This window comes from Euprymna scolopes, chromosome 11 (genome assembly GCF_053919585.1).
Source record: "Euprymna scolopes isolate OS-2025 chromosome 11, ASM5391958v1, whole genome shotgun sequence".
Taxonomy (NCBI): domain Eukaryota; kingdom Metazoa; phylum Mollusca; class Cephalopoda; order Sepiida; family Sepiolidae; genus Euprymna; species Euprymna scolopes.
The window spans coordinates 44,638,925-44,655,478 of record NC_136492.1 but is presented as its reverse complement, the minus strand read 5'-3'; the positions used below and the strand labels follow the sequence as shown (position 1 = coordinate 44,655,478).

Below are 16,554 nucleotides of genomic sequence, written 5' to 3'. Positions count from 1 at the left end.
TTCTAAACGATAAACAAATTGTCTGACAAACAATTTTTCGAAAATATGTTTGAAAGATCCCATCCATTACACTACAGAAGTTCCTAGATGTTGGTTGGTTGTTTTGTGGCATATCAACTCTTATCAGTTTATTTATTGCCAAATCTGTTCATTTTGGTAAAAGATTTTAGTCTTCAAGTTTTTCAGTATCTTCAAATATTTATTCATGATGTTCAGTTTGCTTGTTTTGTTTTATGACATATCAACCCTGTTTTGGTTATTTAACGTTGAATTTGATAATTATGGTAAAAAGATTTTATCTTCAAACATTTGTTCATGGTGTTTGGTTCCATTGTTTTGTAGAGGAAAATTTTGTTTTTGGATTTGCAAAACATCAATGAGTTGTGCAAAGGGAAGGGATAAAAAACAATAGTATAAATGTTCGGTGCATTTAAGCCAAGAAGCCGGTATTTTTAGACAGTCCAATCTAATAGGATCATTTCTATTCTAGTAGTCTTTTTTATCTTACTGCTAGCCTTCCATCTGTTTTCCAAATGATACCCACATATAAAAACAGAAATGTAATATGAACAAAGATCTTGTTGCCCAACATCCCATGGGTTGCTCCTTTTATATTAGACCCTTACTTTTCAGTGGTCATCAAAATTAAAAAACAAACAAAAAAAAAAACATATGGAAGACTGTAACAGAATGGACAAAAATCATTAGTAAATGAGGATTTGTTTTTTATTTCTAAATCTTTCTTTGATAATTTAAAGTTAGAATTTGAGCATTTTTATTTATTTACATGGAAATCACCACTTATCAAGGCTCAATGGGCACTCGAGGATAAGGGTTACTGAATGTACGGTAGTCACTGAGACAACAGTGTATCAATAGTTAGTAGTGGAAATGGGGTAGAAATGGATTATTTAGGGGGTGGGCTCAACAACAACTTGTTTATATTGAACTTGAAGATGATCATATTGTAGTCAGCTGGAAAGCAGGCCAGCGGAACAGAGTTCCACAGTTGGGCAGTTCTAGAAGAAGAAGCTTTGTTTATAGAATTTGGGTTTAGATTTAGAGAGAGGTAGAGAGTGGGGGAAACTTGATGGTCGTTGTAGATTTTTGTGAAAGTTTGGCAAGGGAGGATTGAAGCTTGTCATGAAAATAACGATAGAGCAGAGACAGGCTTGTAACGACTCTTCTGTGGAAAAGAGGTTGCAGGGAAAAAAAAGGGCATCACCTGCTAGGCTTCAAAACCGATTTTGAACTTTGTCAAAGCAGCATCGGATGCTCTGAGCAGCTCCTGCCCAGATATGGTAACTATTCCGTTTTAGGATGTATCTTGATCTTATACATCTAGAGGATTGCATCAGGAGCTAGATATCTTCTGGAGTGGTAAAATGATGCAATCATTTGTCCAACGATCTTAGCAACAAATTTAAGTGTGAGAGAATAAAAGCTAAAAGAAAACTATTATTCTTACCGGAAATGATCAAACGAGAAATTCTCCAGTGTATGGGGTTTCTCATTTTGTTCAGTTATATTCGGGTTTTCCATGGTTGGTGTCACATCTCTTGCAGTGTACTCAGCTCCACGGGCAAACAAGCCCTAGTTACAAAAAAAAAAAAAAACAACATTTTTTTTAGAAGATATAGAAACATGTCAAATAAATTTTTTTTAAATTACGTTTTCAGACTTAAAAAAATAAAATAAATAGGATTTATCTCGTTTTTCAATCACTACTTCTTGAATAATGTGAACACTGACTGATGACAACTTTTGTTGGATTTCAATAAAACAATTAAGGACTGCACTTTTTGCCATCATATTTGGTTTAATGTCTTTTTTACATGCTGGCATATGTTAGACGACTTTGAGAAATTGATTTCCACTCTACCCAGGTCTATCATTCTCTCAAGTCTGTCCTTATCACTTTCTATCATATTTTACTTGGTCTCCTCTTTGAACTGATCCTTCTACCCCAACTGTTCTACATCTAACCCAAGCATACTAATCTTTTCTTTCAATGTAACCATATCGATGAAGTCTCCTGTTCTACCCACAGCTCACTATACTGCTTTGTTTTTTGTGAAATTATTTTTTTAATCATATTCTGAACAAAAAAAAACCCCAGCATACTACTTTCACACATTTAGATTAAAAAAATTTTTTATGAATATTTTTTTGTTTTCTGTAAGAGCTCTGAGGGCCAGATTAAAGAATTTGGCCCACGGGCCATAGTTTAGAGACTCCTGCTCTAAGCTTATCAGATTTAAGCCTATCTTTGACTTTCATATTAGACATCCATTGTATTATTCTCATTACTTCTCACCATGCAACACATATCCTCAATCCCCACTGATGAGGTTCTACTTTCACGCACCATCACACTATGCACATATGTCTAAAAGATTATTTTCTTGAATCCCTGAACTTATTCCACCCATCCCTAATTCTTGAAATCACACCAACATTTTCCTGTATATGATATCACCAAGTAATAGAAGTTCTGGACAATCTCATTATCTAAATGTAATCTGAGGAAATTTTCAATCCTTTTAAGGAGAAGAGCAACATTTTTTTGTTTGATTCATGTAAATCGATATTAATCCTGATTTTCAGTAAAATCTAATAATGGAAATTTTTAGACATTTACCATTTTTATTCATTTAGCTGAAGTGCCACTCACTCTTTTTTGCCCTGATAAAACCTATTTCACAATATAGTGGAGTATTATCTCTTTTCTTTCCTACACCCCTTTCACAGAAATGAGTTTGCTAACCTCTTTCTACTATGTTGTTACATTCAAGGTAGGTGCTTGACTGAGATCAAATACCCCCCCCCCTGTAAAACATTCACAGCAACTACTTGCCTAGTTACAATTACCAAAAAGTAAACTTCCATGAACAAAGTTTCTTTCCCAGAATATTCTATCTGGGGAACAAAATACCACAAGCCTGCTTCTCAACCAACTACAACATGATCGTCATCTCACATACTTGTTGAACATTTCTTTTTGATCATCAATTCATCTTAAGTAATCTTTTGTCGATTTCGTCCATTGTTTCCAATGATCTTGTGGTGCCAATCATTTATTGTGGATGGCACTGAATGAGTACAGATTGATGAGGAAGGAAGATGCGCACACAAGAATTTGACAAGATCTTATTGATGATTTCAATTTCCATTAGATATTATGTAACAATTTGTGACACACATTCATTGTTGGATTTTGTCTTTGCTGTCAATGTAGTCACATTTCAATAGTCGAGTTTAATATTTGGGCATTTTCCTTTGCTGCTTACATTTGAAAATGATTTCAATCAACAATTATTTAATTTATGACAATCCACATTTTTTTCTTCTAGGCAGGTGATGTCAATAAATAATTATTTCATTTTCTACAATCAATTATGTTTTTTTCTTTTTATAAATTCATGTGTACCTATGTGAAGTATTTTATTTCTGCCAACTTGGATAATTAACATTGATAAGCAATTAGTAAAAAAAACTTCAATTCACAGGATGCCCTCCTCGTATCACCTACTTGCGACTGAACAGTGTACGATGCTATGTATTGCAAAAGTACTTACGACAATTTCCTCTGGTGGCTTTGTGATTGTAGGAAGAACATACACACATTCTGCCGGGAAGTCACCGCTGCGTCTTGTCCGAAGACACTGGCCATAAGACCAGCCAGAATTAAGAACTTGCTCTCCAGTCTGTTGCTCAAGAGTAATGAGATCACCTTTCTGGAACGTCAAGAAAGATGTACTGTCACCTGGCAGAAAGGAGGGGGAGAGAAAAAGAAAGTGACTTTATTAATAAGGCATATGGAATGAATCTGTGAAAAATAGAGAAATAGTTAATCACCTAAGCAAAAATAACCTTATGAAATACAATTTGTTTTAACATCTTTCTCTTCTATAGGTTTTGAATATCTTTTTGTACTGGTTAAAATTCAAAAACTAAATCATACAACTGTAATGTTGTCCAGGAACCAACACATTGTATATATCCTATCGCAAAGGAGACCAAGAATAGGAAAGAACTTCAGCTTTTTGTTTTGTTCAACATTTATTTCCTCATTCTCTTGTTACCATTGTGACATCCACCATGTGATTGTTTTCTCGAGCGTCATTCATGCCTCGCACGTGATCACTAACGTTATCCACATCTCTAATGTGATCGTTCTTTCTCATAGTGTTCTTTTTTTTTTTTTTTTGCTTTACCTGTGACACTATTCCACATGCATTTGTATGCACAATCATTTCGTTTATATCTTTATTTATTTCTATGTACAGGATTCACTCCTAAACTAATTAATCATTATAATTTTGGAATACAGCATAGATAGCATACATAACATATATAGGCATAAAGGTCTAAAATACGGGCCATTTTTAGTTTTATGCAATGTAAATAAAAGGAGTTGAAACACTTTATGAAAATTCCGATATTTGTTAAATTTAAGAAAATTTAATTAAAAAATTTAATTTAAAAATGTTCCTTACCAGGTGGTGGATTGTAGTCATGGAGGGCTATAACAAATCGAGAACGTTTTTTCAAACCTTCTAAAAATGTCACAATCAAATCCTTTATGTCCTCAGAATTTGGTGAAGTAAATGTATATTCTTCACCTTTAATTGTAGCCAACGTGAAACTCTGCCCATGGAGTTTACGGGTCCTGAAACAAAATAAAAAAATATATTCTGTATCATGCAAGACACACAAAAAATGTTTGATAGCTTATGGGTAATAGCAGTCACATGTTTTGATTTTTTCTTCATGTAAATAGGCAAGCTTTATCATAGAGTAATTAACTTTACTTGTAATATCTATGCAAACTGGAATCCCTCTCTTTTTGCTTTCAAACAATTGAAGTCCGTTATGCTAAGGTATCATCAAACTCCCTAGCCTAGAATGAAATCTGCCAGGATGGGTGATATCTCCCTTTTTGTAAAGACACCTATCGTTTGTTTTTAATCTCTTTCTAATAGTACTGAAATTAATCAATCCTTTCAACTTGCAAACTTGTCCATTTTTTCTCCCTGAAATCCAGAGAACATTTTCTCTGACAAAACAGAGTCCCATTCAGACCAGTGGCATCAACATCAGTTCCTATTTACAATGCCCCCGCCAAAAAAAAATACAGAGTTAGAAACCAGAGTCGTTTTTTAACATGGAGAAAAGGAACAAAAATTTAAAATTATCTCAGTCATGAAAGATTTCTCCTCCACTGACAGAACAAAAAATTGAAGTGTAGCATCTGAAGACCAGATACTACACTTTGATCTTGGTTTGCTGCAATGTGAGTGCAAAGCTATTGACAATGCAACTGGTCAGAGTGAATGTGACACTTGTGGACTCCTCGGCTAACCCCCCCCCCCTCCATTGACCACAACATATATTGCTACAAATCAACAACTATGCATGAGCCTGTTACTATAGTGCTTGACTGAGCTTCAATCCATAGTCTTCCCCTGCTGTAAAACAAATTCTTGAGCCGCTTCTTTAATAATCAAATTCTACCCAATCACAGCCATCATTACAAATCATCATGGTGTTGTTTCATAGTCTACCTGATACGTAGTTAAACTTTCAGGCTAATTAAAAAAAATAATATTAAAAAAAAAAGTCTTTCCAGTTACACTGTCAGATTTATATGTGCAAACGTAAAGGCATTATAAACATTTAAACGAATAAGTTGTTTTTTTTTAAATAATTTTTTTTTTTTTTTTTTTTTTTTTTTTTACACAACTGATGTGCTGGACTTGGAAAAATTTAAGTTAAGATTAAAATGAAATCGTTGTTTGGTGACTCACCGACTACTAGATACAGCAGTAATTTCAGGGAAAGTCAATTCTAGCAATACTTGTTCTTGATCATCTACAACATAGACTCCGGTCCAGTTGACTGCAATGATCACATCATTCTTGGGCAAACTTGGCCCTGCAAACTTGTAGGCTTCATAGAAACGAGAAAACAGCAGTGGCCACTTGTATTTTGCATAACTGACAATGTCTTCTTTCACTTTGATTGGTTTCTGGTTATTCACGTTGGCAAAGTAGGCAGACTTCAACTTAGATATCACAAGATTCACCCAGTTTTGAAGACCTTTGGCGTTCAATCGGTTCTCTGGGATGTATGTCTGTAGCAAACTGTGGAGACGTTCATTCTGGATGTTAATGTCGTAACCAATAAAATATTGCTGAGCAGCAATCATTGCCAAGTCATCATCCTGAAAAATTAAAAGAACATAATATAGAGCACTTTTGGATTAAAGTACATATTATTTATTAAATCAAACACAGTCAAATTTGTTAATATATGATTATTTTTACTTATACATTCTTTTTTCTACTTATATATTTTTATTTATATATTCTCATTTTTTTTTTAATTTGTAGTTAGGAGAGAGATGATTTGAATGTATGCCAAAAAGTGATTGCCTTAAATAATTTTTTTATATTCATTTAGTCTTATTAATAGTTTAATGTCAGGAATATATTTTTTAATAGAACTCTCTCTCTCTCTCTCTATATATATATATATATATATATATAAAAATATATTAGATTTTTCTATGTAAGATGATATGTGTTATGCAAGATCGCGACTGATCATAATGTTTCCATCCACACAAGACATAACAAAGAACTGCCTCCTTTCCCTCCAAGCAGAGTTCTTTTATCCGCCTTAAAGTTCGCCCAGTCATGTGTTTTCTTACATAAAACCAGGTACACTTTTTGAATTTTCATTTTTTTTGTTCCATGTGTGATCGGCAGAAAGAACACACGGTTTGTCTCTTTGCAGTAAGATTGTTACATTACTACTACAATATGATTATTTCCACAAGCAAACAATGTCGCACAAACCATGAAAGTCATAGATAGGAAGTCCTAGACTCGAGTTTCACTTTCCTTTGGGCTCATCAGTAAAACATATTCAAACTCAGGATTCAAAACTATGCAAGGCGAGTATCCTGCCATCTGAGCCATGACACCACATACAAATCCATTGACTAGCACAGATTAAGCAAACCACAAACGATTGTGGAATACACACACATACATATATATGTATAAATGAGATGTAGTTTGCTTGAAGCATTGTGTGAGATGGCTTTATTTTTATACTTCCATCTAGCATGCTTTGAATAGATCTGTAACATCCACCATTTGACAAAGGGGCTTTCCCAAAATATATCATGGAACATCGTCACACACACACACACTGCACCTCTTCAAATAAGACATATTGATACAACGCAACTGAATAAATATTGATTTAAAGATTGTCACTTGTTTTTGACTTTCTTCTTCAACACCAACTTCATTCCATTTCCCACATTGTGATGGCCTCCTAAATCTCATATATATATATATATATTCTTTTCAAATGTATTTACTTATGGAATAATATATACATTTTTTAGAGGCATTGACAACAACACAATGGTTATTGGTTTGATCCCTGGCTTGTGATGGGATTAGCTATACTGAAGAACTGTGACACAGCAAAACAGTGTAGATGGCACACACACAAACACACACACACACATATATATATTTAGACAGATATTGATATCGAGTGTTTTTGCTTAATGATCTTTTGTTGTAATTCTTCCATTTTTTGAATAGTCATTCTTATGTCTCAGTCGAATTTGGGTTGGAAAGTTCTGCAGTCGTTTTCGTCTGATTTTTTTTTTTGTTGCAAGTATTTTCAACTGAATTTCCTCAGTCATCTTCAGGCAATTTTTTATTACCGTTTTATTTAAAATTTAGATGCTTTTATATGCTTCAGTTTAAATTAGATTTAAATCATCTGAAATAAATTGTTGCTTATGAGAACTGGTGCGTCACATGATTATGCCATTATATATTTGATTTTGTTTTGAATAAATTCGATTATTTATATGAAAGTGCATTTTTCCTAAATGCGAGTTGAGAATAATTTTCCCTTTTATGAATTTGGTACCCCCAAATGGGGAGCGGCATATATATTGTTTAAAATATAATTATATATGTGTGTGTGTTTACAGATTTGAAACTTGATGCATAGGGGAATTTGGATTTATGAAATTCGATTTGGTCTAAAATTGGTAAAAATAGTTACTAATGGGGCAAAATTAAAAGAATTGGAACTTGGCAGGTATAAGTCGACTTAAAGTGCTCTTCTACATATGTGAAAATATGCATTTATAGATTAAACAACTTGATTTTTTTAATGTATGGACATAGCTCAGAGAATAAAGAATAAGGCTGAAGAGCTTTTTTGGTTTCGATTCTAGCTGATGACACCAAGTCATATTTTTTTTATTTTTAAAATCACGACTATATATTAAGTACAATATAGTAATCAATAGAGAATTGACTCTATAATAATAAATACAAAATCTGCATACATTAAAATATAATATGTAAATATATATATATGTATATATATCTTCAAATATATTTACTCATAGAATAGCATGTTTTCAAACATATTTATTTATGCTGTACCTGTAAATGATTAATAATCCAACACATACAATGGTATATGAAAAGAAAAAGATTTACTCAAGCTTAAAAAGAAAAAGGATAAAACTGTTAAAGACCCAAAATGATGCACTCACCTTATCACACCTGTATTCTCCAAACTGAATTCCCCGGACAACTTGTTGATAAATTAAATGTGTAGCAATCGGATCTTCAGTCGGGTCGTGCCAAGGAGCAAATATTTCCTTCCTAAAGAATAAGCGCCATGGTGCATTCTTTTCTTGTGCTCCCTGCTCTTTGGCATATTGCTCACATTGCGAAATAGCATCCATCACGTGATCACCACCACTACCCAAAGAAGACACCTGAAAAGTTTGGAGAGCAAAAATAAGACATCGAATTCATTTCATCTCAAAGAAAATAGTTTCATTATTTTATAGACAAACAATGCTTGGGTTAGTAGATGCAGAACTGTTGAGATTGAATAGTTAGTCGGCAGAGGAAGGTTAAGGAAAACAGGTTAATATGATAAATATGAATTTAAGAGAAATAGAAATAAATAAAGATCTGGCCAGAGATAGGTTAGTCATTTTTTAAAAGCCGTCCAACACATGTCAGTATGTAAAATGGACATTAAACCAAATATACGATGATGATTTGTATGATTCTGAACACAGATATACAGAAGTTCTTCATTTGATCAAATCAGTACTCTGGGGTAGTAGATGTAGAACAGTTGAGGTAACAAGGTCAGTTGACAAGGGAAATCCAAAGAAAACACAGGATGAATTGATAAGGATGGACTTAATAAAAAAGGATAAAGGAAGTCCTGGCCAGAGATTGGTTAGTTTGAAAATCAATTTTGAAATCTCGTTCAATGTACATCATCATGTAAAATAGATGTAATGGCTGAATATAATGTAAAACTAATATTTTATCCTTGTTGGCTTTAATACATATTTTTCATGTATTTCTATTTAGTAATAACTCATTATTGTCTTTATCGTCTTTAACAATGAGTTTTTCAGCAGTATATCAGGTAGTCATTTAAATCCAAAAGTAGCTGTCAGATGATTATAGTTTTAGATTTAAGGGATGTGAAACAAAAGCAGCGCTCTTGCCACAGAATCTTACATGTCAAGTGGTAAGACAAAGTTCCTGACATGGAAATTCTGGAATGAGTGGACTTTACCATATCAAAACCTTTTCTTTTAAAATTCCAATCCCCATGAGCCGGACATGTAATCAGAATGTCAGACTCCCGATTGCCTAAGTAGCTGTTGAACAGAGAACTGTTTTGAGATAAGTATTCAATTGAGAGGATGAGGGTGGGAGGTAATCAAGAAACGGAAAAAAGGAAAAACTCAAAATATTCCTTCAAAACTGAGATGACAACACCAACACATTGCAGCTCATGCAGCTGAGGTATGGTGTATTGTCAAGGTGCACCGAAAGCATAGTATGTGTAATGGTTGTTAAATGTAAGAATCGCAGGAGTCATCGTTTTACTAAAACTCTTTCCTTTCATTGCATCAGTGGTCCAGAGTGGATATGTGAAGTTGATGCATCTATTGTCAACCTTGATATTGTCCACCAATCAAAATACAAAATAGGAAAATAAAGAATGTAGATGTTAATGTAGAAGAAGTGTTTTAAAACTGCCTTACATACAAAAAAACAAGACGAGGAAACAAAAAGAAAAAACAAAAACCGATTCTATGTCTGATGAAGATGTATATTGTCAAAACTTAGTTATTTTTAAATAAATTAAGGTTTGTTTTTTTTTAAATTCTGCATTGTATTGGCTTTTTAACTTACAAATTTAACAGAGTAAAATTAATTGTATTTATTTATCATCAAATATTTTGTCTACTGCAGAACACAATCTACCATGTGGTGACTACCCCTAAGACATCCTGTCCTCATTCTATTCTTCAACTGATTGATTGATTGACAGGTCTGCAAGTTCAGGAATGTTGGTTGTCACACAATCTTCTTGCTGCTTTACGTTTTTTACATCCTTCCACCCTACCTTTTAGACATACCTAGATTCCTAACAGTTTCTTACCTTGTCATAAAGAGCAATGTAAAGTGAAAATCCAAATTGGTCAATGAGCCCAACTTTATCTGACAGTTGCTGGCACAATTCCTTGGCGGTTGTGGCAGAATCGGCAAGAAGGGTTTTTGTTGTTCCATCCATGAAGGTAATTGGCAGTAACAGAGGTTTTTTGGATTTTGTAGACTGCAAAAAAATTGGTAACATTTAGATCTTCAGAAAAAATATTAAAAAAATGAAGAAATTTTTAACACTTAGATCTTGAAATAATATTAAATAAAAAAAATTGATAAATTGTTGCAAATGAATTCAAATCTTCAATCAATTCGTTCTATTTTTTAAATGGTGGAAAAATATTTAAAAAATCTAGAATTCAAATTGAAGAGAAAACTAGAAAGTTTATTATCAAAATACAGGTCATGAAATTGGATATTTTAGGTTAAAAATTAACTAAAAAAAGAGGAATCCCTTCCCTGAAAGGGTTAATTTGTTTGAAAATAGTGAACAGATTCTTACTTGTAACTCCAACCAGCTAGGAGGTTGATTCCGGGTGCCATTGACAAATGTCCTCCAGAGGCGCTCTCCACAGTAGGGAGCATAGCCAGTCGGACCATCAGAGATAAACGAACGAAGGTAGTTAATGAACTGTAAAAGAAAGACAGAAACAAATTTACATAGATTTATAAAAAATTTGACAAAATAATTAGAGAATATCATAAAATTGCAGATTCAGAATAGATTTTCAATTTGCATTAATATATTAAGTGGAGATATTGAAAAGTTGAGTACGGCTAACCACATATGGAGGGATAAGGAAAAACGTCTGTACTTGTATGAAATGAAGTAAAAATTGTACAGAAGACTGGTGGAGAGTAAAACAAGAGTGCTAAGAACCTCTTAAATAGGCCAAGTATATAATTTAATACAATATTAAAACCATCGATTTCCTAAAGGGCAGTTGACTCTGTATGTCCAACTTAAACTCTAAAACTACAAAACAAACACCTGCAAAATTCAGCATTATCCTGAATGAATAATATCTGAAATTTGACCCCAAATTAGAGCAGATTTCACCAGAAAGGTTCCGTTTTTTAGCAACTAGCTAAAGGGAAATAACTGATTTTTTCAAGAGGTTATTTCCCTTAGCTGATTCATTCGAGTAATCTTTAAAAGTGTGTGTATATGTCCCGAGACAGGAACAGGTTAGATAGAGAGTAGATAGGGAATGGGGAGAGGAAGAGTAAAACCAGGGGAGAGAAAGGTAGAAGTTTTAATAGAAATATGTTACACTTTTGCTCCAAGCAACACTGAGTGACCCTGCTAGTTAATTATAAATAATAAATGAGAACAGCATTTAAAAAAGAGATATCAATCCTCATCTCAAAAATTCTGAAACATTAATGTATTATCTATATTAAAACAGCAGATATATGTATGTGAAAATATCTAACCGATAAACTCTTAAACTACTGGTCACAGAACACCGAAAATAACAGGAAATAGTAATCATACACCAAGGATGTTTTTTTTGTTTTTTTTTTACAAGATGGTCACCACTTATCAAGGCCCGGAAGTGACTCAGGGATAAGGGTTATTGCATGTACAGTACATTAGTGTGCAGATTTAATAAAATGTCTAGTTAAAGGGGTGGTTCATCAGGAATTTGTTTACATTGGACTTGAAGACATCCAGGTTGTAGTCAAGTGGGAAGCAGACAGACGGAACATAGTTCCACAGGCGTGCAGTTCTAAGAAAGAAGCTTTGTTCATGGAATCTACGTTTTGATTTAGGCACAGATAAAGAGTGGGGAAAATTTTTGACAGTGGTTTCAGCTAGACAGGTGTTTTTCGTAAAAGATTGGTGAGGGGGGACCGGAGATTGGAGTTCAGATGAGCATCTGCCATGGAAATAACGATAAAACAAAGATAGGCTCGCAACGTCTCTTCTGTGGGAGAGAGGTTGCAGGGAAGAGAAAAGGGCATCCCCCACTAAGCCACAAAGTCTATTTTGTACTCTGTCAAGGCAGGATAGGCTGTTTTTAGCAGCTCCTGCCCAGATATGGCAGCAGTACTCCATCCTTGGACGTACTTGGCTTTTATATAGATAGAGAATTGCATCAGTAGTGAGATATCTTTTCAGATCAGGAGTAAAGGTCAAGCCCAGAAACTTGTCAAGACATGAGGCTTCTCCTAGACAAGAGCCATCCATTTCAATTGATATCAGATAGGGGTCAGAGCGTTGATGATGTAAGGATAGGAGTTTGGTTTTAGATGCATTAAAGGTAACTAGCCATGTCTTCCCCCACTGAACCACACGCTCGAGATCAGAGGAGAGAGAATCAGAGAGAATTTTGTCATTTACATCCTTTGATGTGTTGCTGTAGATGGTCGTGTCATCAGTATAGATGTCAACAAATTAAATAAGTATGTGTTTAGGGAGATCATTGATGTAGATCAGGAAGAGAGTTGGGCCCAGGATGGACCCCTGAGGAACTCCAACATTAATACTACAGGCCTCTGATTTTTGTCCATCGACCACTACTCTGATGAGCCTATCAGAGAGAAATAATTTAATGATAGAGAAAACATTTCCAGTAATACCATAGCTGGAAATCTTGTGAAGTAGGCCTTTATGTCATACCTTATCAAAAGCCTTTGATATGTCAAGAGCAATTGCCCTAGAAAGGAAGCCTTTGTCAAGAGATTCACTAATCCTATGAGATATAACCGTTAGCACATCTGCGGTAAATCTTGCAGAATGGAAACCATGTTGCATACCACTAAGAAGGTTGTTTCTGCTGAGGTGGTTGACTATTTCTCTATTTAATATGGATTCCAGCAATTTACTCATGACACACAGGAGACTTATTGGTCTGTACTGAGAGAGAGATGACTTATCACCTGAATTCTTAAATACAGGGCATACTGATGAGGTTTTCCAGGGTGTTGGAAAGCACTTCTTCTTAAGGCAACGCTTAAACAGTTTTGTAAGTATGGGAGCAAGTTCTGGTTGAAGCTTTTTTAACACTATAATTGGGATGCCGTCAGGGCCAGTTGCTTTACTAGAATCAAGATTCTTGATTAGCTTGGCGACCTCATGCACAGATATTTGTACGTTACCCAGCATGTTCTGTGTTATAGGAGGAAATATGGGGAGTTGATGGCCTTCGTCGCATAGGGGAGAATTAGCTGCAAAGATCTTGGCAAATAGTTTGACCTTGTCTGATGCCAACGAGATAACCTCAGGTTCATTGATAATGGTTGGGATAGAACGCACACTCGTGTTCAGGATCCTATTTGTTATTTGCCAAAACTGGTGGGAACCAAGCCGCTGATCAGCTACTTTAGATTTAACAGAGTGAGCATATAGCTCTCTTGCATTTTTATTACTCTTTTACAGTGGTTGCTGGCAGTCCTGAAAGCAGCTTTAGTCACAGTGCATCTATTATGTTGGTAGCTATAGAAAAAGTGATTTTTGTGCGCGATGGCAGCAGCACATTCTGGGGAGAAGCATGGCTGGCTGTTAGGTTTTTGTTGGAATTTTTTAGATGGTATGAATCGGTCTATGCCTACAATTAACCATTCGGTCAGGTCTGATACTATAGAGGACATATCCTTTTTAAACATGGAATGCAGAGGTAGATCAGATATGAATGTACGGAAGCTATCCCAGTCAGCCATAGAGTATCAATATACAATACGATGAAGAGGTACATCTGAAGACTTATTGTATTTCGTTTTTATCTTAACTGATAAATAGAAGGAAAAATAAAAGGCTGTGATGGGTTTGGTGATATTTGAGCTTCAAATTTTATAGAAATTTCAATTGAAAATTTTTTTTTAGTAACAAAACTATATGTACATGGAATCAACATATATAACAAAAGTAAAAATGAAGATCATTTGTAATATGATGATTTGTTGTCATAGCCCTAATGATGATCTATGTTGAAATTCTAAAATAACTGTAGAAAGATTTAAACTAAAATATTTTTTAAATTCTGTTTATTAAATTACATTTTCGGAAAAACTATGACTTTAGTTCACACTACACACGTTTAAATTTTGATGTTTTAAAAACTTCTTCAGTTCATGTACTTCTGATAGTTTACATTTTTGCTGCTCCATTTCCTTTTTCATCTTTTGTGATGGTGAATTGTTATTCCAGTTGATTTTGTGGATATCAATTTGATCCTTAAAGTTAATGCCTTGTCAGCTTCTTTTCTCTTTCAATTTGAAGCATTTGATTATATCACTCATATACAAAAATCAGAAAACCTGAAACACTTTCATCACTGATATTAACATTTTTGAAAATTGATGATCATTCAAAAGGATTCTTCTATGTATGGTTTTTATAATAAGGAATAATTTTGACAATTGGAATAACTAATATCATAATGTAAAAGAACATTAAATGAAACTCACATAACAGTTTGAATCTTCTCATCCAATCAATATATTTGATACTCTTTCAACATTTGTATTTTTAATTCAGAATTCATATTCAATGATTATAAATGCATCTGAATGTTTAAAAAACTAAAAAATTGCTTAAAATGAAAAAAAAAAACTACTTATGTTTTTATTTATTTATTTTTTTCACGTATGAAACTTACGATTTCTGAAGGAGCAAAGCATCCGACACACAAAGAAAGAAGAATCCAGCCACGAGCATGACTACTCTTGGAAGGATTCTGCGTTAACTGCTTACAGATCTGACAATAGATTTCATCTCTGAAAACAAAACAAAAAAAAAAATAGAAATCATTTTCTTTTTATTATTTTACCAAAAAACAATTCGAAATTAAAATTTAAACAATGATAAATTGAAGAGAAAGTAAAAAAAAAAGAAAATGATAACGATTGTATTCTTATTGTTTTTTACACTAGAGTAGGAATGCTAGAGGCACAAGGAGAGGTTGAGAAATACTGAACAACAATTTGTCGAACATAATATTTTAAGAAAAGTTATTTTTGAAATAGTTGGTGAAAGACAAAACTTGATAACAGGTGAAGGAAAGGAAATGTTTAAAAGATCCGAGGCACATGACATAACTAACTGGACAATGATTGTTGCCATATAGTTTATCTCCGAACAGTTTCCATCTATGGTGACAACAACATTATGGCCAGCAACAGGGTTCACATGTGGAAGTTCAAATAAAGTCATAAATTAATCATAAAATTATTATTTACATTGATCTTGATGAGTCATTGATTTAGGTCATTTTTAAGCAAGCCATACCAAATCTTTAAACCCGCAGCAATTTGGCATTCAGTTGCAATTAGTGTTTCATACCAGTCAAGATTGGGCTATTTCGATTGTTGGGCAGAGGCATCTGTTCTGGATATGTCCTAATATGTCTACCCTCACAGACCTTGCCTCTCAACTTTTGGATGGAGCAAATTTATTGCTTGTTGTCTGAGGGGCTCTCACTGAGGAGTGCTGATGGGGCTACTCAAGCCTTTATTTTGCAGGATCAGAGTGTTCCTTCTTTAGGGGCACTGACTCATTCTGCCCACCTTCGAACCTTGTGTTACATTTCCACACAGTGAGAGGAGATAAATACATACCAAATCTTTCTCAGCTTGCCTTTACCTCACTTACTTTCAATTAGTATTTGTTTATTCAACTATAGTTTCATTCAACATATCCATGCATAGACAATTGCAACACAGAGGTGAATCCAACAGAGCAGGGAGTCTGAGCTGTCATCAAGGTGCACACCACAAATCCATTGAACAGTGTGACATGTAATTCTTCTGCATCCCCAGAAAGACTGAACCTTTTATTCATCCAACTGAGGTTGACAGTACACAATAACTTAAATAAAAGATAAAGTTCAGAATTCCCAGAATGTAATTGATTATGACAAAGATACCCAAAGAAGATTGTAAAGTTCAAGAGTTGAAACATTGAGACAATGAAAGTAGTCTAAAATTGTCTTCATACAACGTGTAACTGTACATGTTATATCCTGTATTCATCAGTCAACAACCAGGGCTGCCAACACGGTTTTGGTGGCTA

General features: G+C 34.0%; 1 protein-coding gene across 1 annotated transcript in view; it reads right to left on the bottom strand.

Moving 5' to 3' along the window:
• Positions 1–16,554, bottom strand: part of LOC145287848 (myosin-VIIa-like) — a 534,923-nt gene that overhangs the window by 34,893 nt on the left and 483,476 nt on the right. The window contains exons 29-36 of the mRNA XM_080135723.1: positions 15,143–15,260; positions 11,041–11,169; positions 10,537–10,710; positions 8,606–8,833; positions 5,811–6,226; positions 4,500–4,672; positions 3,579–3,766; positions 1,469–1,593 (exon numbers count right to left, since the gene is read on the bottom strand). Coding sequence (XP_079991849.1) covers positions 1,469–1,593; positions 3,579–3,766; positions 4,500–4,672; positions 5,811–6,226; positions 8,606–8,833; positions 10,537–10,710; positions 11,041–11,169; positions 15,143–15,260 — 1,551 coding nt within the window. The remainder of the gene's footprint in view (positions 1–1,468; positions 1,594–3,578; positions 3,767–4,499; positions 4,673–5,810; positions 6,227–8,605; positions 8,834–10,536; positions 10,711–11,040; positions 11,170–15,142; positions 15,261–16,554) is intronic.